The 27947-nt window shown below is 38.6% G+C and overlaps 7 protein-coding genes and 1 pseudogene across 7 annotated transcripts; 4 read left to right on the forward strand and 4 right to left on the reverse strand.

Moving 5' to 3' along the window:
* Positions 1-104: 104 nt before the first annotated feature.
* LOC18025255 lies at positions 105-2272 on the forward strand (annotated as a pseudogene).
* Positions 2199-5887, reverse strand: LOC18024321. The gene is made up of 4 exons (XM_006408110.2): positions 5614-5887; positions 5177-5266; positions 2529-4905; positions 2199-2448 (listed from the first exon to the last, which is right to left on the reverse strand). The coding sequence occupies exon 3, from the start codon at positions 4813-4815 to the stop codon at positions 2557-2559; it is 2259 nt and encodes a 752-aa protein (XP_006408173.1). The 5' UTR covers positions 4816-4905; positions 5177-5266; positions 5614-5887; the 3' UTR covers positions 2199-2448; positions 2529-2556.
* Positions 5888-6389: 502 nt separating this feature from the next.
* Positions 6390-9196, reverse strand: LOC18025256 (tryptophan--tRNA ligase, cytoplasmic). Its single transcript, XM_006408112.2, has 12 exons — positions 8893-9196; positions 8658-8777; positions 8389-8574; positions 8237-8288; positions 8069-8134; positions 7887-7973; positions 7603-7695; positions 7407-7487; positions 7098-7169; positions 6939-7007; positions 6736-6846; positions 6390-6625 (listed from the first exon to the last, which is right to left on the reverse strand). Exons 1-12 carry the CDS (start codon positions 9102-9104, stop codon positions 6575-6577), a joined length of 1200 nt encoding a protein of 399 aa, XP_006408175.1. The 5' UTR covers positions 9105-9196; the 3' UTR covers positions 6390-6574.
* Positions 9197-10791: 1595 nt separating this feature from the next.
* Positions 10792-13632, forward strand: LOC18024322 (AT-hook motif nuclear-localized protein 14). The gene is made up of 6 exons (XM_006408113.2): positions 10792-11355; positions 11766-11818; positions 12015-12146; positions 12323-12475; positions 12631-12964; positions 13192-13632. Exons 1-6 carry the CDS (start codon positions 10890-10892, stop codon positions 13248-13250), a joined length of 1197 nt encoding a protein of 398 aa, XP_006408176.1. The 5' UTR covers positions 10792-10889; the 3' UTR covers positions 13251-13632.
* A 243-nt stretch (positions 13633-13875) lies between these two features.
* On the forward strand, positions 13876-17145 carry LOC18024323 (protein EIN4). The gene is made up of 2 exons (XM_006408114.2): positions 13876-16214; positions 16334-17145. The coding sequence occupies exons 1-2, from the start codon at positions 14454-14456 to the stop codon at positions 16871-16873; spliced, it is 2301 nt and encodes a 766-aa protein (XP_006408177.1). The 5' UTR covers positions 13876-14453; the 3' UTR covers positions 16874-17145.
* A 3295-nt stretch (positions 17146-20440) lies between these two features.
* Positions 20441-21426, reverse strand: LOC18024324 (AT-hook motif nuclear-localized protein 19). The gene has a single exon (XM_006408115.2). It carries the CDS (start codon positions 21386-21388, stop codon positions 20441-20443), a length of 948 nt encoding a protein of 315 aa, XP_006408178.1. The 5' UTR covers positions 21389-21426.
* A 2634-nt stretch (positions 21427-24060) lies between these two features.
* Positions 24061-26078, forward strand: LOC18024325. The gene is made up of 6 exons (XM_006408116.2): positions 24061-24307; positions 24506-24583; positions 24750-25033; positions 25141-25230; positions 25345-25718; positions 25809-26078. The coding sequence occupies exons 1-6, from the start codon at positions 24133-24135 to the stop codon at positions 26071-26073; spliced, it is 1266 nt and encodes a 421-aa protein (XP_006408179.1). The 5' UTR covers positions 24061-24132; the 3' UTR covers positions 26074-26078.
* Positions 26079-26184: 106 nt separating this feature from the next.
* LOC18024326 (rubisco accumulation factor 1.2, chloroplastic) lies at positions 26185-27707 on the reverse strand. The gene has a single exon (XM_006408117.2). It carries the CDS (start codon positions 27613-27615, stop codon positions 26272-26274), a length of 1344 nt encoding a protein of 447 aa, XP_006408180.1. The 5' UTR covers positions 27616-27707; the 3' UTR covers positions 26185-26271.
* Positions 27708-27947: the final 240 nt, after the last annotated feature.

A 27947-nucleotide genomic window follows, 5' to 3' on the forward strand; every position in this document is an offset into this window, starting at 1 on the left:
TCACAAACTTTGCAGTAGGACGAAGTCAACTAATCAAACAATTTTAGAAGACTTGATAGTCTGTCTTCTCTGAGCCATACACTAGAAGCCTGCATAAAGAGCTTTATCTGCTTCTGCTTTCTTTCCAACATATTCTCTTTGCATTCGTTCACTTGCAGATTTTTGGTACGTTTTACTTGTTCCAGATTCTACATAACTTCATTTTAAAATTCATTCTTGAGGCTTTACCTAGCAGACGCATGGTGGACTGGAGATTGCTTATCGCCGCAGCTAAAGGGGAAACTAAGCTCCTTGATCTTACAATGTTTCACCATTCAGACTTCGACAAGGTAACGCCACAGAACAACAACGTTCTTCACGTTGCAGCTAAGCATCAGAGGCGTGATTTCGCTGCAGGCATACTTGATCTTTGCCCATCTCTCCTCTTTAAAGAAAACAACAATGGAGACACACCTCTACACGTGGCAGCTAGTGTAGGTTCCTTCGAAGTCTTGGAACTTCTTGTGAGTTCAACCAATCAAGAAACTTCGGATGTGGAAAACCGGGGAATAACCAAGCAGCTACTGAGGACTACTAATAAACAGAACGATACAGCGTTAAATGTTGCATTAAAGAATGGACATGCCAATGTAGCTAAGCTACTAGTTGAACAAGACACAGGATTGCTAGATATGGCCAATAATAACAACGAATCTCCTTTGTACCTAGCTATTGAGAGAGGGCTTTTCGACATTGCTGATCATATTCTTGAAAGATCTCCTTTGGTCTCCGGTAAAGGGCCTAAAGGTATGAATGCATTGCATGCCGCTGTGGAATCCGACATTGTCACTACTGGTAATTCATTTTTCCTTTTTCTAATTTGAGAATGATCTTCGAGATATCAGAAAGATTGTCTTGTTTTGGTTAGGCTTCCTGAGAAAATTGATGGTGAAAAGGCCGGAAATGATCAAAGAAGTCGATATTATCGGATGGACACCTCTTCATTATTCGGTGTGGCTAGGCAAAATCGAGATAACTCGACTCTTTCTTCAACAAGATAACTCGGCTGCTTATATATCTGATAAGGAAGGACAATCTCCGCTTCATCTTGCGGCATCTACTGGTCAAATCGAGGCCTATAGAGAGCTTGTTCGTAGCTGTCCTTATGTTTGGGAACTAGTTGATGGTAAAGGAAGAACATCTCTTCACTCTGCAGTCTTCTCTGGTAAAAAAAGGAATCATTCACTGTATTCTGGAGATGCCTGAGACTTCTCTTCATCTGTTGAACGAGAGCGATGTACATGGAAACACGCCTCTCCATCTATCGGTTGTTTACAAACGCCACGCGATTTTGCTGCTTCTTTTGAATAACAAGCGAGTTGATAAGCGTGTCATGAACCGTGATCACTTCACAGCTGCTGACCTCTTTTACTCTCAGGAGCAAGAGGTACATTTACATTACATCTCATTAGTGTGTTGAGGATAGTTGCTCATGAAGATGTTCTGAGAGCAAGTATTGTTTTGTCCCCTCTTGATTAACCGTTGTGTCGTAATTTCTGTTTTTTTTCCAGGTTAGTTTCGAGAACGCCATGGGATACTATGCATTGCAGAGATACTACAGACAGCCGTCTCAGCAACAGAAGAACATCGAGACAAAGAAGAAGCAAGAAAAGGCAGATCTTGAAGAAAGCAATGCAAGAAACAATGGTGCAATGTACGAGGTCCATCTTCTAGTGGCGGTTCTTGTGGCAACCGTAGCGTTTGCCGCGGCATTTCAACTACCCGGGGGTTACAAACCCGACGGTACACCTGCATTGATGGATAAAGCAGCTTTCAAATGTTTCTTGGTGTTTGACACAATTGCCTTCTGCTTCTCTGTAACCACAGTCTATTTCTTGTTCTACGCTTCACGAGATGGGTTTCGCGCACGGTCTGTTTTCCTCTACGTATCTGCTCTGTTAATGGTTGTGTCGCTGATCGCAATGGCCTCTGCGTTTGTATCAGGGATGTATCTGATTTCGTCCAAGTCGAGGAAATTAGCCATCGTACCTTTCTTGATGGTTGGATTCTTCGTCTTGCACGGTTTCATCTACTGGTTCTTTGATCCACGTGGCAGCTACTTCCTTGGCCTCGAACGGCCTCGCGAGTTTTTCAGGAAATTAGTCTATCGAAACCCATTTTTTCATGTTATAGTTTGTAACTGAGCTTTGAGCAAGGGGGTTTGTTATTTGAATCATCGCATTACAGAGGAAAAAGAGTAAGAATTACATAACACTTTGTACCTTGTGATAAATAAAACCTAAATCCACATGAAAATGAAAAAAAAAACATTCAACAAACAGGTAAATGCTGTTCTTCTTCAGGTGTTTGTTTCCATCTATTGCCTGAAATCTTGAAACTGATCACGAAAGATTGATCTCTTATAGTACACTTGACAGAGTTTACACCCTTTTTTCCACAGTATGGTTCCTGTAACGCAATAAATCATATCTGTGAATTCATTTAAGACACAAGCAAGCATTATATCCTAACACAGCTAAGAAACTTACATGTAAAAGATGGAGGAGGGTGTTGAAATCAAATGGGTGCAGCACAAGTGGTTCTGAAATGTCCGGTTTGGTTACACCGGCTACAATGCACAACCCGCTTCACTCTTCCTCTATCTTCAGCTCGAACCCGTCTCTTCCTCGGCCTACCAGGCGGTCTCAGCGACTTTGGCGGGTTTATAATAACGTCAAGAGCGGCTTTATCAACGTTTGGATCCCCGTCAGAGAGCTCTCTCCAAAGACTTTTATCTGGAATCGGATGAATCGTCTGAGAATAAGTCTTCCTATATGTAGCCACAGTGAAACAGCTCTCAGTGAACCTATGAACATTCTGTCTACAAGAAAGAAGAGCCGCCACAGCGTGTGCGCAAGGCAAACCGTATAACTGCCAACCCCGACAAAGACAACACCTGTTCCTAATATCCACAATGTTGTTTCCTTCATGAGATATAACTTCAAACTCGGCTTCATTAGCTCGAAGCACCTGATAGGTTCTTGCAAGCTCAAGAGCCTCTGCCACACGCCGCTCGGCGGTTGGCACGAGTATCGAAGTCCATTGCATACTGGTCTCACGCCTTTCATTGAACCAAGTCATTAACTGTCTCCTAATGCATTCCATCATCTGAATGATCGGAAGTCCAGATGCTTCAGCGATCCACGAGTTCAAGGATTCGACAATGTTCGCTGTTAAATGTCCAAACCGTTGCCCTTCGAAATAAGCAGTGGCCCATAACCGAGGAGGGATTCTCCGTATCCAGTAAGCTGCGTCTTGAGAGATCTCTTCGATTTCGAGTATTTTGGCTTCAAACTCAATCACCGTTAGAGCTTGCGCAGCTTCCCACAGATAGTTGACTAACATTGTGTTGCTAAACTCCTTGCGGAAGCTCTCGCTCAAATGTCGCATACAAAACCCGTGAAACGCAGTTGGGAAATTCTGTTCCACGCCTTCCACTATTCCCTTTTGTCTATCAGATAAGATTGTTAGCCTCGGCATGTTCTCAGTGTTTGTTTCGAGAAGATTGTGAAGCTCACACAAAAACCACATCCAGTTCTCGTCGTTCTCTTCGTCGACAATCCCAAACGCCAACGGAAACAGAGCGCCGTCTCCATCAAACCCAGTTGCGAGAAGCAAAGTGCCTAAATACTTGCTCTTTAGATATGTTCTGTCCAATCCAAGAAGCGGTCGACAAGCATTCAAGAATCCGTAAATCGAAGCTTGAAACGATATGAAGAGACGCTGGAAGCAATTATCTGCTGGACTTCCGTAAACGGAAGCGATGCTTCCCGGATTCGTTCTCTTGACCTGCTCGCAATACTGAGGAAGTAAACGATACCCTTCTTCGAAAGACCCGCGCATAGTCGCCATGATTCTTTCTTTGCCACGCCAAGCTTGTTTGTACGATAAGGTGATTCCGTGGACACGATGTATCTCTTCAAGAATCTCTTTCGGTTTACAGTTTGGATTCTCACGGAGACGTTGCTCGACGGAGCTAGCAACCCATTGAACCGAAGCTTGTTGGTGACCCAAATGGTTTATTCCTCCACAGCTATGGCTTTCATGGATCGTCCTGATTGTGAAAGTTGGAACACCGGGAAGCTTTGCTGCATGGACTCTCCATGGACATCCTTCACTCGAACACTTTGCTGTGAAACGTGTTTTGTCGGATTTTATTGTCTGCATTTCGAAATGAAGAGCAATCGCCATATCTCTCAATGCTCTACGACAGCTCTTGACATCTGGAAACTCTTGTCCGACCGTAAGCTGGTAAGTCAACTCAGCAGAGAGAGCTCGGGCTTGAACCGGAGTGCTAACCATAACCATTTCACCATGATGATCAATCCCAAGTTCATGACTTGAGTCAACGGCTAGTTCCAGATTCTCGTCTAGTTCATGGTTTTCCCCAACCACCAACTGGTTATTATCAGACAACGAAAAATCGTGGTTTTGCGAGGAAAGAACCAAATCGGGATCAACATCGTCGTGTCCAGGCTTTTGATCCACAGAGATTTCGTTCTCGTTCATATAATCGTGATGATGATGATGATGATGATCCTCTTCATCCTGATTCTCGCTGTTTCCTAAGCCGAGCTCATGATCATCATGTGGATGTCCTAAACCAATTTCATGATCATGGTGGCCCTGTCCTAAGTCCATATCGTGGCCTTGCCCTAACTCTAAATCATGGCTTTGACCAAGCCCTAGACTGTGGCTATGACCAAGCACCAACGACTGACCCTGACCAATACCGATGTTACGATTTTGTCCTAGGATTAAATCGCGATTCGCCATTGCTGAAGCAATCTTTTTAATATCACACTGCTCCAAGAACAACCCACTCGTATAAAAAAAAATACAGTAATTCTCCGGCTTTATCAGTACCTGTAATAACAGAACAAAGATCGAATTATCCAAAATACGAACACAAATGTATTCCAACTGGAAAAGACAACATATTGAAACAAATCCCAAGATCCCGATTTTTAATCCAGAAATAACGAAAGATATTGATAACTGAAAGCGACTAGTGATTATTCAGATTCCGCTTGACAAACCCCAAGATTAAGACCGAAGCATCGGAGACATATCAATATGAAGTAAAATTTAATAAAGCAAAGAACTTGGCGAGATACGTCAAACAGTGAAGACTTACAGAAACAGAACTCGCAGTGTCATCGTAGCTTTATCTTCTGCATCCTATAACTTACTCTTGAAAAAAAAACGGATATTTCGGTCGATCGAGCTATAAAAGCAGAGTAAAACTAACGTGAGTGAACAAGCTCTGATAGAGACGAGCAAAGAACATAATAGCTGCGTCCAATCTCAGATGAACATTATTAGATTAAAACAAAAAAAAAAGCCCAATTCGAAATTCAACAAATTTATAAGTGTCATATTCCGAATTCTTATCAGCTCATGAGTGGACTCAAAACTAAGATAACCAACACAAAGATCTGATCTGGGCTGAGCAGAAAGTAAAATGAAAATGAAGAACACATCAGGAAAATGATAAATACGAAAAAGGAGAAGAAATACCCAAAAAAAACAAAAAAAAATTGAAACTTTAAACTCCAGAACCAGAAAACTCACGAGAATCAAATCCTGGATATAAACAAAACCGCGAGAAACATAAGATCCAGACACCGATCCGGGAAGAACTAGAAAACTAGAGCTTCGATGAGGAACCAGAAAACGGGGGAAGGAGCCGTTGGAGAAAGGGAAGTTGAAAATGGCGGGTAAAAGGGAGAAATCGAGGGAGAGAAATGGAACAAGGGCAAAAAGGAAATGGGGAGAAGAGGAAGAGGAAACTATTAAGGGTGGGATTGGGAATTACAGAAGGGGCAGAAGAGGGAGAGAGATTAGGTTGCCAAGAGTGTCTTGTGATGATGCGAATTATTACACGTTGCCTTCTCTCCGACAAAAGGATATTTATGTCTTTTTATTTTATTTTATCATTCTTTGTCGCATAGTCTACCCTTTGGGTTCCTCACTATTTACGGAATTGCCATCATTATTTATTTAGAGTCCAACTTGATTTGAGCCTAGTTACAAGGCCCAACTCCAACTTATAACATTTGGATTTTAAAACTAGACTGAATTTCTTCTTTTGTTTTTGGGTGACAAAAAACTAAATAATGTTTGAGTTGATAACTTGATCGAGTCCAGTTTATGTTTATCCAGTTTTTTTTGGTGTAAATTTTTACTTAACTCGATAGACCAAAATGTAATAAAGAGTGATAGCGAAAGAGACTTGTTTTCGACTTCTTTACTTATTCAACACTACTGCGTTTTGTATGGGCCGTCTCCATTGTAAAATTAATTGACATCATATCTTAGATTGAAAGAAGCTCCAATGCACTGACAAATCATCAGTCAAATTTTGCTTCAATTGTTTAAACAAACGGAAAAAGGATTCTCGTTGTAAATACTTCAACAATTCACGAATCAATCCATCCATTCAAATATCTATCTAAATAAATAGGAAAAAAATAATTAAAAAGTCGGTGATGTGAAGTTGCAGCAAAGCAGCCAAAAAGGGGTTTTCATCTGATTACTCGAACATGCTTGGGAGAGGTCTCACGGCCATGAACGCATCCACCATCTGATTATCAATATTATTTTATTTTGTATCAAAGTCGATTTAAGAAAAAATGATATTAAACCTTTGATGGTTCAATGGATTTATCAATCTTAGTAGAATCAATTTTTTACCTCATCAGTAACAGCACCTCGAGCCCTGCGGTGCCTCTCCACCATTTCTGTCAAAACTTCAGTGAGTCGCTTCTTTACTTCTCCGGTCAGCATTCTTCCTTCTCCATATTCCTAAAGTACAATGTGTTTTACTTAATATTTCTGATAAACCGACTAAGACAGATTTGAGCATTCTTCATTCTCGCAAGTGTAACGTGATTTACCTTCTTTACGTGTTCAAGTTCAGTATCATCTTCTAAGAAGAAACTCAAATACTTGACCGGTATGTCTACCTGTGGAAAAATTAGAATAAACCAAATAGATTTGAGTATAGACTACCTAGAATAGATAACGGGAGAGAACAAAACAAGAAAATTTGGTACCTCAAGATTTGCTCCGAGTTCTCTGTGCTTCTCGATGGAGTCTTGCCCACCACTAAACGCATATCTGTTTATCTGCATATATAAACCTCATCAAGTTAAGGTACAGTAAGCAATTATCTTAGGATTAGAATCTATCCTTTTTAACGTTTACAGCGACGTATTCTAGCATTAAGATCGAGTTCTCGCTTGTGACAGAATGATTTAGAGGACTGTGGCGCTGATCAAACCAGACAATGAATATGTGTGCAACAAGGTTATTACGAATTCCAGAATTGGCATAGGGAAAAGCAAACAAATTACAGAATTTACCTTGTTTTTAATGTCCTTTGCAGTATCTGTCACATAGATAGCGGAATTTGGATCACTAGCAGACATTTTTCCATTCTCTCCCTGCGAAAAGTGACAAGGCATTCAATAGTTTGAAAGCAGGAAGGCCCGGTGTACAAGGTATAAGCATATCTCTATCACTTGCAATATTTCTACACAACTTAAAGAGAGTACTTGCCTGCAGAGCAGGGAAAAATGATGACTCAATCAGAGCAGGCTTGCTATAGCCTAACCGAGGTGCAACATCGCGAGTCATTCTAAAATAAGGATCCTGAGTAAAACAAAAACCAAAGAGTGATTATAAACACAAAAGCAGCATAACACAATAATACAAGAAGGAGAACAAAAAAAAACATAGTGTGGATGAAAATGTCTCAGGCTCGCAATTATTGGGAACTTGCTTTATCTTCGGAAACAAATGAGTTAAGATCCAAAGTCAAGAATAAGAAAAAAACAGCACACCTGGTCAATTGCACAAGGAATCAAGCAACGGAGATTGTCTTTGCCAGGGAACAAATGCGGGAATGAGCTAGGAAAAGATGGAACTGCCTGCAAATGCATGTGAAAAAATTATCCAATTTAAAACAACATTCTATGTGCATTAGACTACACATGCCCACGCCAACACGAACAAAAAGACATACCTGCACAGGAGGGAAACTGAGTTTTCCAATATGATCTTCGCCGGAAAAGCCAAAGATTCCCATAGCCTAGCAAAGGAGTTAATTGGAATCAAAACCAGGAACACAAAGCAACTAATAAATTATGCGAGCCACATTGTGTAATTCAAGGAGATAATAAAGTAAACTCACCTTATTAAGTGTAACGCACTTTGAAACCTTCACCATGTTTTTATAGAAAGCACTACACACAAAGGTTTTTTTTTTCCGACATCATAAGCCAGAAAAACTATAATGTACACATCAAAAGAAAAACTTAGATGGGATATATAAGTGTGACTTACCCGCCAACATAGTCAAAGTCGGAGAAAATGAAGGTCTTTGTTACATCGAATCCGCAAGCAATTATATCTTTCGCATTTTCTCTGGCAAGTCTTTGACTTTCCTCCACCGATAAGTTCTTCCACATGCATTTTTCATCATCCGTGAGCTGAATAACGAGGGGAACCTTGAAAGCTTCTTGCAAGTATCTGGAAGCCATTCCCGAGCAATCGAAATCTTCAAAAAAACGTCGCATTGATAAAGTAAGAGCTCGAGGAAAGATGTCACTTACTTGGTGAACATGAAAGGAATCAAATGCCCCAAATGCAAAGCTTCTGATGAAGGTCCTCTTCCAGTGTAGAGATAGAACTTGTCTCCTTTCTCATACGCATCCAAAATCTCATTGAAATCCCTATTAGTATCACAGTTGTTAATCCAGAAATTAACAGGAAATTAACATGCTTATCGACGCAAATTCATAAAAAAAATAGCTGAATCGACAAACACAATTTAGCTGAGTTTCGAACCGGTGGGCGAAGAAGACACCACGGCGGAGGAAGACGTGCGGTTGACGAGAAGTCAGTCTCTGAACACGATCAATCAGCGACTGGTCGAGTCTCTGGCAGCCAAACTTGTCTATAAGCTTGTCGTAATCGATTTTCCCGCCGTCTTTGGCGGAGACTTCCCATGGATTCACCACTTGCTCATCGGACTCTATCTCCTTCTTATCAACCTCCATTGCGACGGGAAGAAAATAAGAACTTAAAAAAAAAAAGGGAAATTAGATTCGATGGATTCAAAAGCAAAAGAAAATATTTTGAATATAAGACGGCTGCTGAGATGCAGTGAGAGAAATATTTGCCACTGAGATAGGGCGAAGAAGAAAACGAGGTTTGAATCATAATATATTTTTTATTATTTGGGAGTTAGAATCTTTCATTTTAGTTAATTGCGCCGTCAAGTTTTTGATATGTTCAATGCCCCCCCTCCTCTCCACACCAAACTTAGTTTAAGCCAATGTTCTTCAATTTGGGCCGATTCGACCGTGTACAATCAGATTAGTACTTGGGTTGGGTTTCAAAAGCTATCAAGCCGGAGTAAAAACTACCAAAAACTGTCAAAAATCCATGAACCGTGTGATCTAAACAAACCAGTTGATTCCGGTTTAAATTTTTTTTTTTATTTTATTTTAAATTACATTTTCCTACAATTTTTGAGGTAACTTGTAAATTTTCAACTAATATAGCTTTGATAGAGTTAATCTTCGTTATGTCGCATCAGCCTGGCCTTTTCTCCAGCTTTTTAAACGAAAATAAATTCAAATGCTGACATATCAACTTGTGTCATTTATCCAATACAAAGTGAGAGCCATGGTAGAGCAAGTTCAGACGAATGAAGAACAGTGTCAAAATGTAGATATCAACAAGTTCGGAGGAAGTAAGCTACGGTCCGGTTAATTTCTTCTTCTATTTTCTGCACTTCTTATAATATGGAATGAAGCCGTAGCCAATAAAAGCCTTATTCAGCAGAATTATATGTTTTCGTTGAGATTCTTGCTCACCACTTAAATTCTATTTTTGTAAATTTTTTTAAAGTGCTTACTTATTACTTATTACTATAGTTATACTTTTGACCGCGATGCATAAAAATACCAGTTCAAATATACCAAACTACGTGGTTTATGAATTCTGTTATAGAAGCCAAACACGTAAAAGATCACACTACCAATCTTGTCAATATTTTCTTAATGCTTTTTCCGGTTACTATCACATTGACGAGTTTGTATTGTTATTCAATCAAATTTGTTGGGTTTGTTTCAATTTTCAAGGTCTTTGACCTCTTTGGTTTTATCAAATTTGATCTGAGTGAAGAAATAGGTTTCTTTTGCCAAAACCTTCAAAGAGTAGAAGTAAAACTTTAGGAGAAAAACTGCTTTAACATTTTGTGATCACTCACAAAAAAAAACAAACTGATTATAAAGAAAAACAAAATGTCAGAGTGTATAATAAAAAAACGATGAAACACTCTATTTCCCATGTCAAAATATACAGTATACTGTATACATTTTCTATTTGTCGGAAACTAATTTTTTTTTTTGAACATCATGTCGGAAAGTATACATTTAAGAATTATTATTCTGACGTGTCACTAAATGACTACAAAACTCTGAAACTGAGAAGGTGATCTTTCGTTTCCCTCTGAAAAAATTAAATTTTCTGTTTCCTCGAAAAGCAAAAAAAAAAGATAGAGAAAAGGGCAAACGAAGAGTTGCTTTTACACTAAAAAAAAATAAAAATCCACAGAAAGTCAAATAGTTATCGTCAAATCTAGATCCAACGGCCAGGATTCCATCTCGTCTTCTTCTTTTTAATGATATCTCCTGTTTAAAGAAGCAAGAGGGAAAACGAAAAAGCTAATACAATAACAAAACCCCTAAAGAAACAAAAAAAAATGAAAAAGAAAATGAAAAAAAATCCCTAATTCTCTCTCTCTAGAGTTTTTTTTTCTCTCTCTCTAAAAAGAAATGGAACCTAACGAAAGCCACCACCACCAACAACAGCAACAACAGCAGCAGCAGCAACCTCTCAGTTCTCCTTACTTCCAGAACCACCACCACCACCTTCAACACCACCACCCAACCACCATATCAACCACCGCCTCAACCGGAAACGCCGTTTCATCTTCCAACAATGGCCTTTTTCCGCCGCAGCAGCCGCAGCAGCCGCAGCCTAACGATGGGTCGTCCTCCGTCTCGGTGTTCCCTCACTCAGTACCTTCCTCGGCGGTGACGGCGCCGATGGAGCCGTTAAAGAGGAAGAGAGGTCGTCCGAGAAAGTATGTGACGCCAGAGCAAGCCCTAGCGGCTAAGAAAATGGCGTCTTCTGCGAGCAGCTCCTCTGCTAAGGAGAGGAGAGAGCAGGCGGCTGCAGCCGGAGGTACGGCATCGTCTATTTCCGGCTCATCGAAGAAATCTCAGCTTGGTTCTGTCGGTGAGCTACTCTTTCCGATGAAAGCCTTTTTTTCCTGTTTCTCCTAATTTGATGTCAAAGTTTCCGACTTTCTGGTGAATTTTTGATCCCATGTTCTTTATTCTGATAATTTAGCTGCTGAAATCGTAGGTATCATTTGGGACGTATATTGTGTGCAATTGCATTATGTAACTCTGTAAATTTCATCTCAAATTTCCATACTTGATTTTATAGCACAACGCATCTCTTACTGATAGATACTTGTTTTAATACTTAATCAGCCTTCTGGTGTTTGTCTATCTAATTGATGGCCATTTGTTTTTTTTTTCCGATGAAATTGATTCAATTTGAGTATTTTATCAAGTGAGATTCTCTGGAATTGGTGTTAGACTCTGAGCTTAACAAAAAGGTTCTTTTTTTTTTGGGTGCAGGGAAAACTGGGCAAAGCTTTACTCCGCATATCGTTAATATAGCTCCTGGTGAGGTATGTCGTGTTCTTTTTTACACTCAAGATCCTTATCTCTTAAAGATTCTTTGGTTAAGACACAATCTAGCATTTCTTTTAATGTCGAACTGATTCCAGTAAAGGATTATCTATGAAATATACTTTTTTTTTTTTGTCATTGATGCGAATGCAAATTGGAAAGGAATCTTAACGCTTTTCTGGGTGATTCTGACAGGATGTGGCTCAGAAAATTGTGATGCTTGCACGCCAAAGCAAGCATGAACTATGCGTTCTTTCTGCATCAGGCACCATATCAAATGCATCCTTGCGTCAGCCAGCTACATCAGGAGGCAACATATCATATGAGGTGATTTAATTTTCTCTTTGCCGTAAATTTGTACTCGATCTCGCCTCGTTGTTGTGTCTTTCTTTCTTCCTGATCTTCTCTGTGCTGTGAAAGCTAAAAGATTATTAATTGAGACGCTTTCTTTGAAGTTGGCATATAGTTGTTAGACTTGCTTCAGAATTTCGATATTATTTCAGGGTCAGTACGAGATTATCTCACTATCCGGATCATTTATCCGGGCCGAACAAGGTGGTAAAACCGGCGGCCTTAGCGTTTCTTTATCTAGTTCGGATGGTCAGATCATCGGAGGAGCAATCGGGACCCACTTGACAGCTGCTGGCCCGGTTCAGGTAAAATCTTGTTGTGTCATAGTTGCAACTTGCATATGTAGTAGATGCATGTGTCCCTTTTTGTATTAATGTTTCCAACAATCTTACACAGCTGCTCGGGTTATACTGATAAGTTCTGGCTTCAATTGATCACCCTCATATTTGTGCAAAAACAGGTGATTCTTGGTACGTTTCAGCTTGATAGAAAGAAGGATGCCTCCGGAAGTGGTGGGAAAGGGGATGCTTCTAATAGCGGAAGCCGGTTAACTTCTCCATCAAGCACTGGACCGTTGCTTGGCATGGGTTTCCGATCTGTTATTGAATCTTCGGGAAGAAATCCAATGAGGGGAAACAATGAGCAGCATCATCAACAAACCGGTATGGGTGGACCTCAACATTTCATGATGCAAGCGCCGCAGGGAATGCACATGACACATTCTCGGCCATCTGAATGGGGAGGAGGCAACAGTGGTCATGATGGTAGAGGTGGTGGTGGGTATGATTTGTCAGGTAAATAAAGCTCAAAACTTTCTTAAAAAGGTGTCGTCTTTTCCATCAAAGTTCAATAAAAACAAAATTCAAACAACAACAGATCAGAATTGCACCGGAAGGTGGTTAAACCAAATACTAAGTACTGGTAGAGATTGAGTACTGAGGGGGAAAAGCAAGCTAAAGCCTAAAGCTTTCTCCTCTGGGATAATATGGCTTGAAACCCTCATGGATGTAATCTTGTGCAGGACGGATGGGACATGGGTCGTCGGAGAATGGAGACTACGAGCAGCAAATGCCGGATTAGCATCGATACCAAGCTTCCAAAGACGTGTTTAGAGTTAGATCCACATTAGAAACCGATGCCCCGAGCAAGAATCTAAACTGAGAGAGGACTTGAAAGACGGAATCTTGTCTCTAAGGGTTTTCATCAGAGACGGAAGTTGAGTAATGCTTTTGTTCTTCTTGGTTACGGTGTATTATATATAAACTCCACAGCCTTTTTCTTTCAGTAACAGCTGATTCTGCTTCTCTTTCATTACATTCCTTTTCTTCTTTTTTTTAACTCTTTTCTTTTCCTATATTTATATCATTTTTTTGTTTTGTTTTTGTTACTTAAAAAGGAAATGCTCTTTTATGAATATATACACTTTGTTTGTTTGGTTTCTATTTTTATCAATTATTCATATAACTCATCTTATCTAGTAGACAGCTCGAACTAGCGTTATTTGGACAAAACAATAACTAACTAATTTGGAGTGGTTTTGTAAATTTGTTTCCTCGATATTTTGTAATTTTGTTGGCTCACAAGTCACAAGTGTGGTTACTTTTGAGTCAACTTGTAAGTTTTTTAATTATTTTTGGCAAATTTATTTGTTGATATATTTATGTTTCAGTGAAGCACCATTTTTATTAAGCAACTTCTCCGGAAATTGCTTAAGCTCAAAGTCTGCCGCTTTTGTCTTTAAAAACTTTGAATAGTTGCTGACAAGTCTGAATATCCGCAACGCGCAACTGAAACTCCCGGAAAAGATCTGCCACGCCTCACGACAATACTCGGTTTCTTCTCTTCCTCATCGGTTCTGTTTCTCGTCTTCTGTAAAAAATACGTCGGATTGACCCGATAGATTTCGTCGATGCAAATCGTGTTTCATTGAGACGGGTCTTTCTTATTTCCCCTTCTAGATTCGAAAGGTGTGTCCTTTTTTAGTTTATTCCATTGGCTTGAATCTCGGCTTCATTTTCTGATTACCCCTCCTCTGGATTTTCCCGGAAAAAACAAAATATTCAGTCGGTTTCTTTTCTCACTACGAATATCGAGGAACATAGATCTTGATTCCTTTTCTTCTTCTTCTGGGTATGCGGGTTTGGAGTTGTTTAATCTCATTGGTGTCTACGCGTTGTGGAAATCTATGAGTACGAAGTCGGTTACTTATTGGTTCATTGGATCTCGACTGGTTAAGCCTGAGGCTGAGTGTGGATTCGATTAGGGTTTAAGATTTGTGTAAAGATGTTAAGATCTTTAGGTCTTGGATTGCTTCTGTTTGCTCTTCTGGCTCTGGTTTCTGGAGATAACGATTACGTGAGCTGTAACTGTGACGACGAAGGGTTCTTAAGTGTCCACACGATCCTAGAATGTCAAAGAGTGAGTGATCTCTTAATCGCCATTGCCTATTTCTCAATACCTCTCGAGCTTCTCTATTTCATTAGCTTCTCCAACGTTCCTTTCAAATGGGTTCTTGTTCAATTCATCGCCTTTATCGTCCTCTGTGGTATGACTCATTTGCTAAACGCTTGGACATACTACGGACCACATTCGTTTCAGTTGATGCTATGGCTCACCATCTTCAAATTCCTCACGGCTCTTGTCTCGTGCGCCACGGCGATCACGCTCTTGACTTTGATTCCTCTGCTGTTGAAATGGAAAGTTAGAGAGCTTTATTTGAAGCAGAATGTGTTGGAGCTTAACGAAGAGGTTGGATTGATGAAGAGGCAGAAGGAAATGAGTGTTCAGGTGAGAATGCTTACTCGGGAAATCAGGAAATCGCTCGATAAGCACATGATTCTCCGGACTACTCTCGTCGAACTATCCAAGATTCTTGATTTACAGAACTCTGCAGTTTGGATGCCTAACGAAAACAGAACCGAGATGCATCTGACTCATGAGCTAAGAGCGAATTCGATGAGGAGTTTCAGGGTGATCCCGATTAACGATCCTGATGTTGTTCAGGTTAGGGAAGCAAAAGTAGTTGCGATTTTGAAGAAAAACTCTGTTCTTGCGATCGAGAGCAGCGGTTGTCGCGGTTCAGAAGAGTTTGGTCCGGTTGCTGCGATTCGTATGCCAATGCTTCACGGATCAAATTTCAAAGGAGGCACTCCTGAGTTTGTTGATACTTCCTATGCTATCATGGTTTTGGTACTTCCTAATGCGAATTCACGGGTTTGGACCGATAAAGAGATCGAGATAGCTGAAGTTGTTGCTGATCAGGTAGCGGTTGCTCTCTCTCACGCATCGGTTCTCGAAGAGTCGCAGTTGATGAGAGAGAAACTAGGTATTCAAAACCGAGCTTTGCTTCGAGCTAAGCAGAACGCGATGATGGCGAGTCAAGCGAGGAACACTTGCCAGAAAGTGATGAGTCATGGAATGAGGAGACCGATGCACACAATTCTCGGTCTTCTTTCCATGTTTCAATCGGAAAGTATGAGTCTTGACCAGAAAATCATAGTTGATGCACTCATGAAGACAAGCACGGTCCTTTCGGCTTTGATCAACGACGTGATTGACATTTCGCCTAAAGATAACGGGAAATCTCCATTAGAGGTAAAAAGGTTTCAGCTTCATTCGTTGATAAGAGAAGCCGCTTGCGTCGCAAAATGCTTGAGCGTTTATAAAGGCTACGGTTTTGAGATGGATGTTCAAACGCGTTTGCCTAACTTAGTAGTGGGAGATGAAAAGAGAACGTTTCAGCTTGTGATGTATATGCTTGGGTATATCTTGGATATGACTGATGGAGGCAAAATCGTCACGTTCCGGGTTATCTCTGAAGGTACTGGAAGTAGTCAGGACAAGAACAAAAGAGAGACTGGAATGTGGAAATCGCATTTGTCGGAGGATTCTCTCGGTGTTAAGTTTGAAGTTGAGATTAATGAGATTCAGAATCCTCCATTGGATGCCTCGGCTATGGCAATGAGACATATTCCGAACAGGAGGTATCACAGCAATGGAATCAAGGAAGGCTTGAGCTTAGGCATGTGTAGAAAACTTGCACAGGTCTCATCAAAATCTCTGTTTCTTTCTTTTTGTTAGATATGGCTCGTTCGGATATGAACAAAAATGAAACCGGATCGGTTTATTTATGTGTGTGTGTGATTGTGAATATTTGTATGCAGATGATGCAAGGAAACATATGGATATCACCGAAATCGCATGGACAAACACAGAGTATGCAACTAGTTCTGAGGTTTCAGACAAGGCCTTCAATTAGAAGATCAATATTAGCAGGAAATGCTCCAGAGCTTCAGCATCCGAATTCAAACTCGATCCTCCGTGGTCTAAGAATCACTCTAGCAGACGATGATGACGTGAACAGAACCGTAACCAAGAGGCTTCTGGAGAAACTCGGGTGCGAAGTGACAGCTGTATCGTCTGGATTCGAGTGTTTGAGTGCGTTGTCGAATGTTAAAATGTCGTATAGGGTTGTGATTCTGGATCTGCAGATGCCAGAGATGGATGGTTTTGAAGTAGCGATGAAGATAAGGAAGTTTTGTGGACATCATTGGCCATTGATTATAGCTTTAACTGCGAGTACTGAAGATCATGTTAGGGAGAGGTGTTTGCAAATGGGGATGAATGGTATGATTCAGAAACCTGTTCTTTTGCATGTTATGGCTTCTGAGCTTAGACGGGCTTTACAGAGCGCAAGCGAGTGAAGTGAAGCGAGCTCATAGAAGAAGCAAGAATTGAGAACCTTGAAAAAGAATCAAGAATCTGAGGAAATCAAGAAATGATGGAAGCCAGAGTGAGAGGATTCTTTGAAAATGTGAAGCAAAGGAAACAACTATTGGGGACGTGTTTTTTGTTGTTGTTATTGTCTCTGTTCTACGATGATGAAAAGGTTGGTTTTGGACCTTTTGGTCCCAAACTTTTTATACGTAATGCTTCGCATTTTAAGCGAACAATAATATAAATTTATTATATTAAATACTCCACACTTAATTTTATAGATTAGTCTTGAGTAATTCTCTTTAAAACATAATTTTTCACATCGTTACGAAATTGATCATGTTATGTCAAAATTCATCGTTTTTAATTGTATCACCTCTACTGTTATAATTTACTGTTTTCAGGACTGAATGGTTCAACTTTCAAGTTTTTGTCAAGATCTGGAATATGGTTTTGTCAACGAAGAAGAAAGAACTACGTACTAAATTAAATCTATATTTTTGTCAACGTAATTAAATATTTCTTATTGTTTTTTAATAAATATTTTGAGTCATTAACATTTTTTAACTATTATTATTTTTCTGTAAGCAAATTATTATTTTACACTTAACACTCACTTCAGCGAGTTTAGACCACCACACCAAGCGTTTGATTGTTAAATACTGCATATTTTAATTATTTTTCTTATACGACTACCAAAGTTAGTGTTATTTAATGCTTTGTGTAGGCTTAAGAAGAAACATCACGTAACGCTATATATTAGTATATTCGACAAATATGATGTTCGATTATTAAATATACTATTATATGGACGAAAAATATATATATATATAGATATATACTATTATATGGATTGGCTAATACTATAAACAACGACAAAAGAATCCCAATTCTATCTATTTTTTTTTTTTTTTCAATCTCGTTTCTTTCAAACAATTAACAAATTATATTTCGAAAGAATAAAGTAATATGAAAGTGTATATTTCGAAAGAATCCCAATTCTATCTATTTTTTATCTTTATTTCAATCTCCTTTCTTTCAAGCAATTAACAAATTATATTTCGAAAGAATAAAGTAATGTGAAAGTATTAAGAATGCATGTTCTAGCCAAATTATAGACGATAAAAGTTGATATCATTAATTTAGAATATGATATAATAGACAATAAAATATGATTAAGTTCCTCTCTCCATTGTTATTCTGAAAATTTACCATATATATATATATATACACATAAAAAACAGTAGGCAGTAATTGATAATGATTATCAATATATTTCTAATCTTTGTTTTTGTCTACGATCAACATATTTATAAATTACAGTAAAAAGGAAGAAAAGAAACTGCTCACGATGTATAACATTAGATGCATCACGACCTACGCATTATCACTGAGTGTTATTTTAAGTGAGGACCATCATCTATGTGTCTATGAAAGATAATTATTTAATTAAAATTAGAGGGAATTAGAAGGAAAAAGAAAACAGGAAATAGAGATGAAGCAGGACCTCGGCGTACTAATATTTCTTTAATCTTTTGATATAATAGTTTTTCTTGGGACCCCGTGTAAGGCTTTATCTTGTGGTCTTTGTTATACTTTTAATAATGATAGTTTATGGATTCCTTTTCAAAGTATTATTTGTTAATTGCTCAAGTTTTAGGCTTTTCTAATTAACTATTATTGTCTTTTGAGTGCGGTTTAACTAGGGCTTCCCTTTTTGAAAAAAATATCACAAGAAACGATGATTATTTTTTTGTACACAATACCTTTTCAATTTTTACTTGGGTAAATAATCACAAGAAACATTTGGGTAAATAATTTTATTGATAGCAATCATCCGTGTAAATTACTCATGAAATGCAGTAATTCATGTATTTAGAGAAAACTGCTAACTTTGTTAGACTTAAACTTGAATACGGCTTTATGTCTGAACTTTCATTAATTTTTGTATGTAAATTTGTCAAACCATAATATTAAACATTATAGTTTGGTTTTGACATATAAATATAAGAAGCTACATATCCATATATGTTAATTGTAATAAAGAAAAGCACAAGATAAGTCATTTATCATATGTTATTTATGTTCTTGACTACTTGGATCTTGATAAATCGTTAGTCTATACACACATAAATAAAGGGAACTATGAATAATTCAACATTCAAAAGCACTCTAATCATTTTTTTGTACTATGCATTTCTGGTTGAGAAAGTACGGATATATATATATATATATATGATAATATGAATATATAATTAACATGTCATTAGGGTTTGCGTTTTGCAAGAGGAACGCATGTGGTACCATGTGAATAGGCTCCTTTATCTCATACTTTTGTTTATCGTTTTTTAATTAAAAGATGGTCAAGAAAGCCTAATAAAAATATGGGTAAATGACGACACTTATAAGCTTTCAGCAAGGGGGATTATAAATATATGGACACGCACACACATTTGTATTTAAAGAAAAGAAACAAAAATTGGTATATAGCTGAACTGTTATGAATATAACAATTCACTTTTTTTAGTTGATTGATTTAGTTATATACTTATTTGTTGAGGTTGACTATCGCTTCTTTGTATATATTTGACCGTTGCAGATTCACAAAACCATTCATTTATAAGCTGAGGTTTCAATCCAGGGGGTTTGATTTTCCATAAACACATGCATATACATTTTAATAATATAATGAATTAGAAAATTTATTGTCTTTTGAATATAACTTTTGGCAAAAAAACTTATTAGGTAAAGTATATCATTTTTTAATTTGTTGGATACATCATATTTTCCACTAGAGCATAATTTAATGAAGATTACATGCTAAGAGAATATACTAATCTGAATTTATGCATATTGTTTATATTTATCTACAAATGATTTTTTGTTTATGTCTTTGGAAATGATATTCAATTTAGGTGAATTAAGTAAACCACTCAAATCACCGAACTGCACCAAAAGATCATAACCGAACTAATTAAATTGTTTGCATATCCATTATAGCTTAAACAATGCTTATACGTGCACATCGTGTTGCTCGTAATCGAGTTAGATGATATATGCATGCATATTGTTGTTTTTATTTTCATTTTTATTAATTAATCATTTCTTGAATAAACTGTGGCAAAAAATATAAAACCAACTTAGGTGAGTGTAAGGCTTGTAATACCCAATAAATGCATGCGCACATTAAGTATATATACTGTATAATGCTAATCATATATGGAAGAAAATATATATAGATATATAAGAAGTTTAAATTTAACGAGGATCACTCATAGTATATACATATGCACACATAACTTCGTTATAAAAAATGAAGATTCTAACTAAGAGATTTAATAAAAGATGATAAAAACACAAGTGAAATTTAGCAATAATAATCATAGTTAAGAGAGAACATAATATAATGTACCCACACACTATATAGCTCACTAGAAGCAACTAGCAACAGACTAGTTTCATCAACATACTCATAATGAACATCATCATAATTCTTATTGTTAACTTCTGTAAATCAAAGATATAAAAAAAAAAAAAAGACATTTCAACGTACATTAAAATCCTGACCTAGCTTGAGCCCAACCATAAGCTTCTTGGCCGCTCATCTGTCCTCCTCCACCGCCTCCACCACCATTAGAAACAAGATTTCCGGGCATATTGTACACCGGAAGTCCTTGATTTCCGTCGCCTCCACCGCCACCGCTACTCAGCGGTGAACCTCCGCCTCCGAGCTGTCCAGGAACTACTCCTCCCCCGCTTCCACCGCCGCCTCTCTCAGCCGCGTCTTCCTCCTCCAAGGGCAATCTCTCGTAAGTCGCGTTAGAAAACGTGGCCGCGATTAGCATCACCGGACCAGCCGCCATCAACGGCCCCACCACGCTTCCTCCAACAACCTGACCTTGACCACCGGCTAAGTAAATCGTTAAACCGGTGGATCCAGGGGGAGCCGGTCCAGGCAAGAAAGAACCGGTCAAAGAAAGAATCTCAAACCTCCCTTGTAAAGCCAAAACCGCAGCACCACCAGGGGCTGCGGCAACCGCGGCCGAAGAGGGTTGACGAAGAGTGACGTTAGCCACCGTGCCGTTACCGCTTAAGATGCAGATGCCACGTTGACGCCGCCTCGCGAAAGTGGCTAGGGTTTCGATGACGTCAGTACCACTAGCGATCTCCATGACATGGCTCTTGAGAGCGTTTGGGGAATCGCGCGTGACGAAAATCGGTGGCTTTGGTTTGTTCTTGGAACCAGCAGGACGTCCACGTGGACGGCGCGTGGGAGCTTCCACGGCTCCTTCACGTGGCTCGTGCTCGTCGCCGCTCAAGTTGTCTCTATCGTCATCGTTGTTGTTGTTGTCGACTTCTTGGTGGTGATGATGGTTGTTATGACCTGAGTCCATGGCCATGTTCATGGAGATGTGGAGATCTGGTTTCTTTAACTGAGAAGAACTCGGCGTCGTTTCGAGGCCGGAGAGATTCACTTGTCCTGTCCACCATGGATTCGCCATTAAAAGACGTTAGTATCTGATTATCTATTCTAAGAAGTGAAGCCCTAAGAAATATAAGTTATTTTTTGGATCAAGAAGATGAACAATCCTAGAGGAGATAAGATTTTTAAGATCTTGATTTTAAAACACTTTTACAAGTTTTTGTGTTGTGAGAAACACAAAAGGTTAATTAAAAGAACACGACAAAGAATGATACTAAGCAAGAAAGAGAAAAGATGTAATGCAAGCTAACTTATAAAATAAGTGGAAGCATATGTAGATATTAATATTATACGTGCATATATACGTATAAGCGTCTATACAAGATAGTTTAAAAAACAAATCACCCAAACCAAGGCTTCAGAGAGGGACATAATTATATTTAATACAAAGTCATATTACAAATAGGATATAGGTATTATATTACAAAATATTTTAATGACATTGTTTTTGTAAAACGATAATTATCATCACTTGAGTCTTCGACAAAAAAAATGTTAATAGACTCAAGACTAACTCCTTATGACCAGTTTAGTATAAATAGAAATGTAAAATGAATTACTTCACTTTTTTTTTGGGGTCAAACGTAAATGAATTACTTCACATTACCTGGTTTTAACTTCTAACATCTAAGCCATGACTATAAATAAAACTTAAACCGTGTGAACAGTGCCGTGTCTAGCTTTATGGAGGCTTAAAGCAAATCATAAAACATGTTTTTTATATGTTTAAATATGTATTTCTATTTATAGTTTATTTTATGTTAATACTATTATAGTTTCTTAAAACAAAATGAAATTTTAAACATCAAAATACCTTTATTGTTGTTGTAGGTCTCAAACATTTATATATAACTATATAATGTTCTTCTACTATATATAACAAACAAAATCATGTATTTTATATATTTGGTTAAAGTTATAAAAAAATATGACACTTAAAACTAGAACAAATTTTGGTGGTCGAAGGCAAAGTACGGCTCTGCGTGTGAAGATCGTTAAACACATACGTTTCTAATTAATCAGTTCCCACCGTATTCTGACATTAATTTTTTAATTGGTTAAGATAATTTTATTTAAACTGCCATTTTATATTTTGTCTTTTTTAAGTTAGCGTTATAATTGATGTGTGGGGTCGAGCGCCGAGGTTGAACAAATGGGGCGCACGATCGTTTTTCAACTACAATATTTTTATTTTGAAAGTTGAATCATAAGGTTTTTCCGATAAAACAATATAATATAATATCTACGCAGTATGCACTGGATCGAAATTATAATATTTAAACCTATGAAACCGAATATATACAATGACACACAAGGGATTTATGATAATTTACTCGATATATTCTACTAGTTGTAGCCAAATAAATTTAGTTAATTCTCAATATAATATCTAACAATATTTCTATGACTCAACCTTAACACGGCAAAAGTAATTGTTACAAAAAAAAGAAAAGAAAAAAATGGCAATAGTAACCAATATATCTTTCCTGCCCCCTCCTTATTAGATTATTCATGCATGGTCTAAACTAAAGTAGAGGTTAATCGCCTTGTATGCAGATCTTTATTTCTTTAAATATATACTGTATAGTTTATGAATTATATTACATCCAAAAGTATACCATAATTATCGAAATTTTAAAAAGTCGATTATTTAGTCTTTTTACTGTTCGTTTTTCTATATACTCAACAACTCTCAACTAAAACATTATTTATAAATATAGCTAAAATTACACTATTTATTGATTAATTTAATTGAGGTAGACAAAAAGCCAAAGGGTAGTTGAACTCCTCGGGACTACATAACACACAATAATGAAACCAAAAAATGAATTGATTGTGTAGAATAACCGTACCAAATGTATGATTTTTATATGCGTGCTAATTTTTTTACTTACTTTCACAAGTCTAATCTCTTTCACAAGTTGAATAATGGAGTACTTTAGTTAACACTTGTAAGTCACTATTTTGATTAGTTTGAAAGGTCTGCCATATGTGGTAAGGAGTTTAATTATAAGAAACTACAAAACATTAGATATGGTCATATGGATTTTGTTATTTAATATCATAAAAAGATATATATAATCAATTTGAAATTTTAGAAACTTTCCTGACCAAAACAAGGAATGGAAACTGTAGTATGATGTAGGTTGAATGATTGCCTTGAACCATACTTACTTTTATTATCCCACATATAGAAGCTTTTTACTTCCATATATACATACGTAAATATTTTTTACTTTGTTTTTCAGTTAAGAGGAGTCAAACAAAAAGAAAAGTGATAACTAGAGGTGGATTACTATTTTAGCCGACCAAAAGGGACTTTTGGATGTAAACCGAACATCTTTTGTCAAGCTGATGCATTTACTAGTAATGATCAAAATATTCTTATTTGATATTATCATATTAACATACAGTACTACTGTATATTGCTTATGACTAAAAGACTTTTGTTAAAAATAAAAAATGAAAAACCTATTTCAAACACAAAATCGTATGGCAAATAAAAAACATAGGTTTGAAATAGAAATTGTATAACTGAATATTTTTTTGTCGGCATTGTATAACTGAAATTTGTATATTTTCTCTCCCGTAGAGGAGAAAACATTTAAAATCTCGAAAACTATTTGGGCCAATAATCCGAGACTATATTTGTTAGAAGGCCCAGAAAGCGAACACAATCCCGGTGCCGGCTCTGGCTTCCCCCACGCGTGCGTGACCGTCTTCTTCTCCGTCGACGAAGCAAAGAGAAAGAGAGAGAGAGATATGACGGACAATATATTCGAAGGGCTTCCACCTCCATCTTCTCAACAGCAAGAGCTGCCAATTTCTTCAAAACCAGACGAGTTTAAGAATGAAAGTTCCTCCTCGGCTCCGACTCTGGTTCTCAAGAGTTCGATGAAGCGATCGAAGCCGGCGGAGTCTCCACCCAATGTCTCAGGTAAGCTTAATTCTCCGAAAATCTATCAGTACCCGATGGTTTATCTTATCGAATTTGTATCATTCTGGAACCTTATGCTCGTTTATTGGCTTTACCGTGATTCTGGAGCCCAATTTGGTGTTGTTCTCTATAGAAGCTAGTCACTGGTTTTACATCGTCGTTTTCTTACTGATCTGATTTAGTGCTCAAATCTCGCAGCTCCTCCTGTTCTCAAGAGTGCACTAAAGCGGTCCAAACCAGCAGAATCTACACCGGAACCAGAACCAGAACAGGAAGGTACACATATCTTTATATGTATTATCGCTACTTCTTCTTTACAATAAGCATGGAACCATCAAATTGTATGACTTCCGTACTGTCTTAGGTCTAAGCATTAGGAAATGATATTTGGTTATCCCATTTGATAAGTTGATCAGTTCTCTTCTTTAATGTTTCGTTGCAGCCCCTAAAAAGCGTCTACAGTTTAAGACATCAACCGATGCATCAGAAGAACAAGTCATAGAAGCGATGCAGAAGATAACATCTCACATCAAGAACCCTTCAAAGTTTTCCAAAGCCTCAAAGCTTGCAATACGGCTAATCCAAGCTGGAAGTGTGAAGCCAGAAACAAGCAGCCACTTCATTGCGATGCTTGATGCTGCCATGTCATCAAAAACTCCTTGTACAGATCGCTTGGTTAGAGCAGACTTTCATGCATTGTTTTCTGCAGCTCAGGATGTCGCCGAGGTAAACATACAAAGAAACTCGTGGTTAAAGATATTGAACAAAATTATATTTCATGTGCAGAAGGGAAACATAGTTGATGAATGTTCCTATCTTTTGCTCTCATTCAGTGCCTTGATAAAAGCCAGAAGAATCTGTTGACCATATGGACAATTAAAGCAGTTGTGGCTAATGACCTCTTTACTGATGACAGCTTTATGGTAATACTCCAGATACCTTCTTTCAGATTCCTTACCTTTAGACTATGTTTCGCTTTAATTGCTAATATTTAGACTTTAGATTGCCTCGTCACTGTGTTATGGTTTTTTGTTTAGTTTTCCAAGACTGCTACTCGAATAAAGGAGGCTATATCTGAACTTCCTGTCTCAACTGAGGAAGATGACACGGTAGAAGCAGCTGCTCTTGAAGTAGAGGCTGTGAAGGACAACGGAGATGGGCAAACAACACAGGACCTGGCTGAAGTTGCTTCAGCTGGAGATCAAGAGGATGTCGAGTCCGATCCCTTTGGGCTTGATGCCTGGATTCCCAGTTCTGGGAAGAAAAATGGTAAAACAAAGATTAGAAAAGACTTAGCGACCGGAACAACTGAAGATAGTGATGCCGCAGAGAATAAGAGATTTCTCAGGTCAAAAAGAGAAGCTTTGATTACATGCCTGGAGATTGCTGCACGCCGTTACAGAGTTCCATGGTAAGATTGCTTCCATGATTCACAGTACCCATTGAACTTGTTATTATGTCAAAAAGTGGGAATTGAGGAATGATTGGATTCATTTTTCAGGTGCCAAACTGTTATAGACATATTGGTGAAACATGCGTTTGAGAACGTGTCAAGGTTCACATCACAGCAGAGACAAGCAGTGGAGAAGCTCTGGGCTTCTGTTCGAGAACAACACCTCCGTAGGAAGCAAGGCAAATCAGTGACAGGAAAACTTGACGTTACTGCATTCGAGTGTCTTCAGGATAAATACGCCAACGAGAAAATGAGCATCAGGCGTTCAGTGGGATCCAGCGGTGAACGCCGAGCACAGCAATGGCTCGGTTAATAAAACACTCTCAAAAACAAAAGTGATTGGTATGATTTTAACACTTAAACAGGAAGTAGAAAGCAAATTGAGGAAAAAAAAAAAATGAAATCTTTGCTCTGCTTCTTCTGATTGTCTTAGAACAAAAAGTTTCCACCTTTATTCAAAAATTTTACATGATCATAAATCTATTACAGGAGATGGGTATTGATTCTATATTTAGTCCCAGTGTTCATTACTCGTCTGCCAGTCATCATCATCTTCTCTCGGTGGCCTCACCACCAAAAGAACCATCCCTAAACTCTTGTTCACATTTCCCGCCTTCAACGCGGATCCTTTCTCTAGCTTCAGTCCATTCTCAGCCGTCACGAGATAGTATCCATCATCAGCCTCCACTGCATTCCTCTCCCTATCCGCCACTACCAGTAAAGGCTCCTCTTTTCCGTCCCAAGGTAACACTTTTCTATCATCCCTGAAAGAAACCGCTACACCGCCTTTCCCAATCACTGCCATTGGTTTCCACGCAGGAAGTACCACCCATCTCTTCCATCCTTTCTCCGCCTCAACAACCTTGAAATCTCCTCCCGCCTTGATCTCCATTGGAGCTTCAAGAATCTTCTTTTCCCCTTCCTCTGCTTTACAAACCGGCAAAACAACCACCGAGCTCGCTCCTGCAACCTCTCCGAACTTCAGCCTCACCACCGGAATTTTAATAGCTTTTACCTCCTCTTCCTTCTCCTTCTCCTTATCCCCTTCCTTCTCTCCGTGCAGCTCCTTGATCAGCTTGTTCTTGGCCTTTTCGGATTCTGCAGCCTCCAATGCTTGTTGAAGCATCGAGGTTCTCTGCTCCGATGGGTTCTTGTTCTCTCTGCTCTGCCTGTAATACATGTATGAGAGACAATCTCCTGGTAGATTGTAATCGAAATCTAACCATCCAACGTCTCCACGCCGGTTAGGATAATCCTTGATGGCTCGCGCCAAATCCTGCGCGCCTTTCGAGTCGAAATTGCGATCGATGATGTACGTTGCAGCGGCTACGCGCTGCGTGGTGCTTAGGAGGCGGATTTCGTAGAGAAGCTCTGCGCCGCCGGTGTCGAAGGCCGCAATGAGCTCCGGCTCATGGAGGGATTCAACAATTGAGTCGCGAACTTTCGCGCCGACGATTAGACGGTTCTGTTCGATGCTTGAGATTCCGGTGAGCTCTTCGATGTTGGGAGGAGTGAGACCCTCGCTGTAGAGGGAAGAGATGAGTGGTGCGTACTCGAACCAGAGAGCCAGCCTACCGGCGAGTATTTCGACTTTACCGGCGGAATCTAATGAACGAAACTTTGGTGGTATCGGAGATGCCGGCGGCCGGAAAGGTTGATACAGATTTTGTCGCGGTGGTGGGTTTTTGGGTATCATGTTTTGGGGTTTACGGGATGCGGAGACGGTGACTGTAAGGGTACGGGGTGCTGGATTATCGGGTCGGGTAATCGGGTTAGTGTATAATCCATGGGTCGTGGATTGTGTGAATGGTGAAAAGATTGAGGATTTGAGAATGTTTGCGGTGAGAGAAAGCATGGTGAGTGAGAGGTGTTGCAGAGTGAGGAGGAAGATGGTATAATTGCCTTATCTCGAATAATTGAGAAAAAACCATACAACCTTAACCGACTCAACCGGATGTTAACCGGATTGATATCAAGTTGGCATATTCGTTATATATTTTTTTGTTCTTTTGAGCATTTTGTCCAAGATATTTCTTTGTCTTTAAGTGGAGGAATGATCTTTTTCTAGTTCTTTGACAATTATGTAAAATCTTGCGAACAAAAAAAGAGCTTAATATTTTCAGATCAATTGTTTAAAATTCAACACAAAACAAGTGCTATTTAGTGACTATAATTAGTAATTTCTAA

The sequence above is a fragment of the Eutrema salsugineum genome, unplaced genomic scaffold, assembly GCF_000478725.1.
Source record: "Eutrema salsugineum unplaced genomic scaffold, Eutsalg1_0 scaffold_13, whole genome shotgun sequence".
In the NCBI taxonomy this organism is placed as follows: Eukaryota; Viridiplantae; Streptophyta; class Magnoliopsida; order Brassicales; family Brassicaceae; genus Eutrema; species Eutrema salsugineum.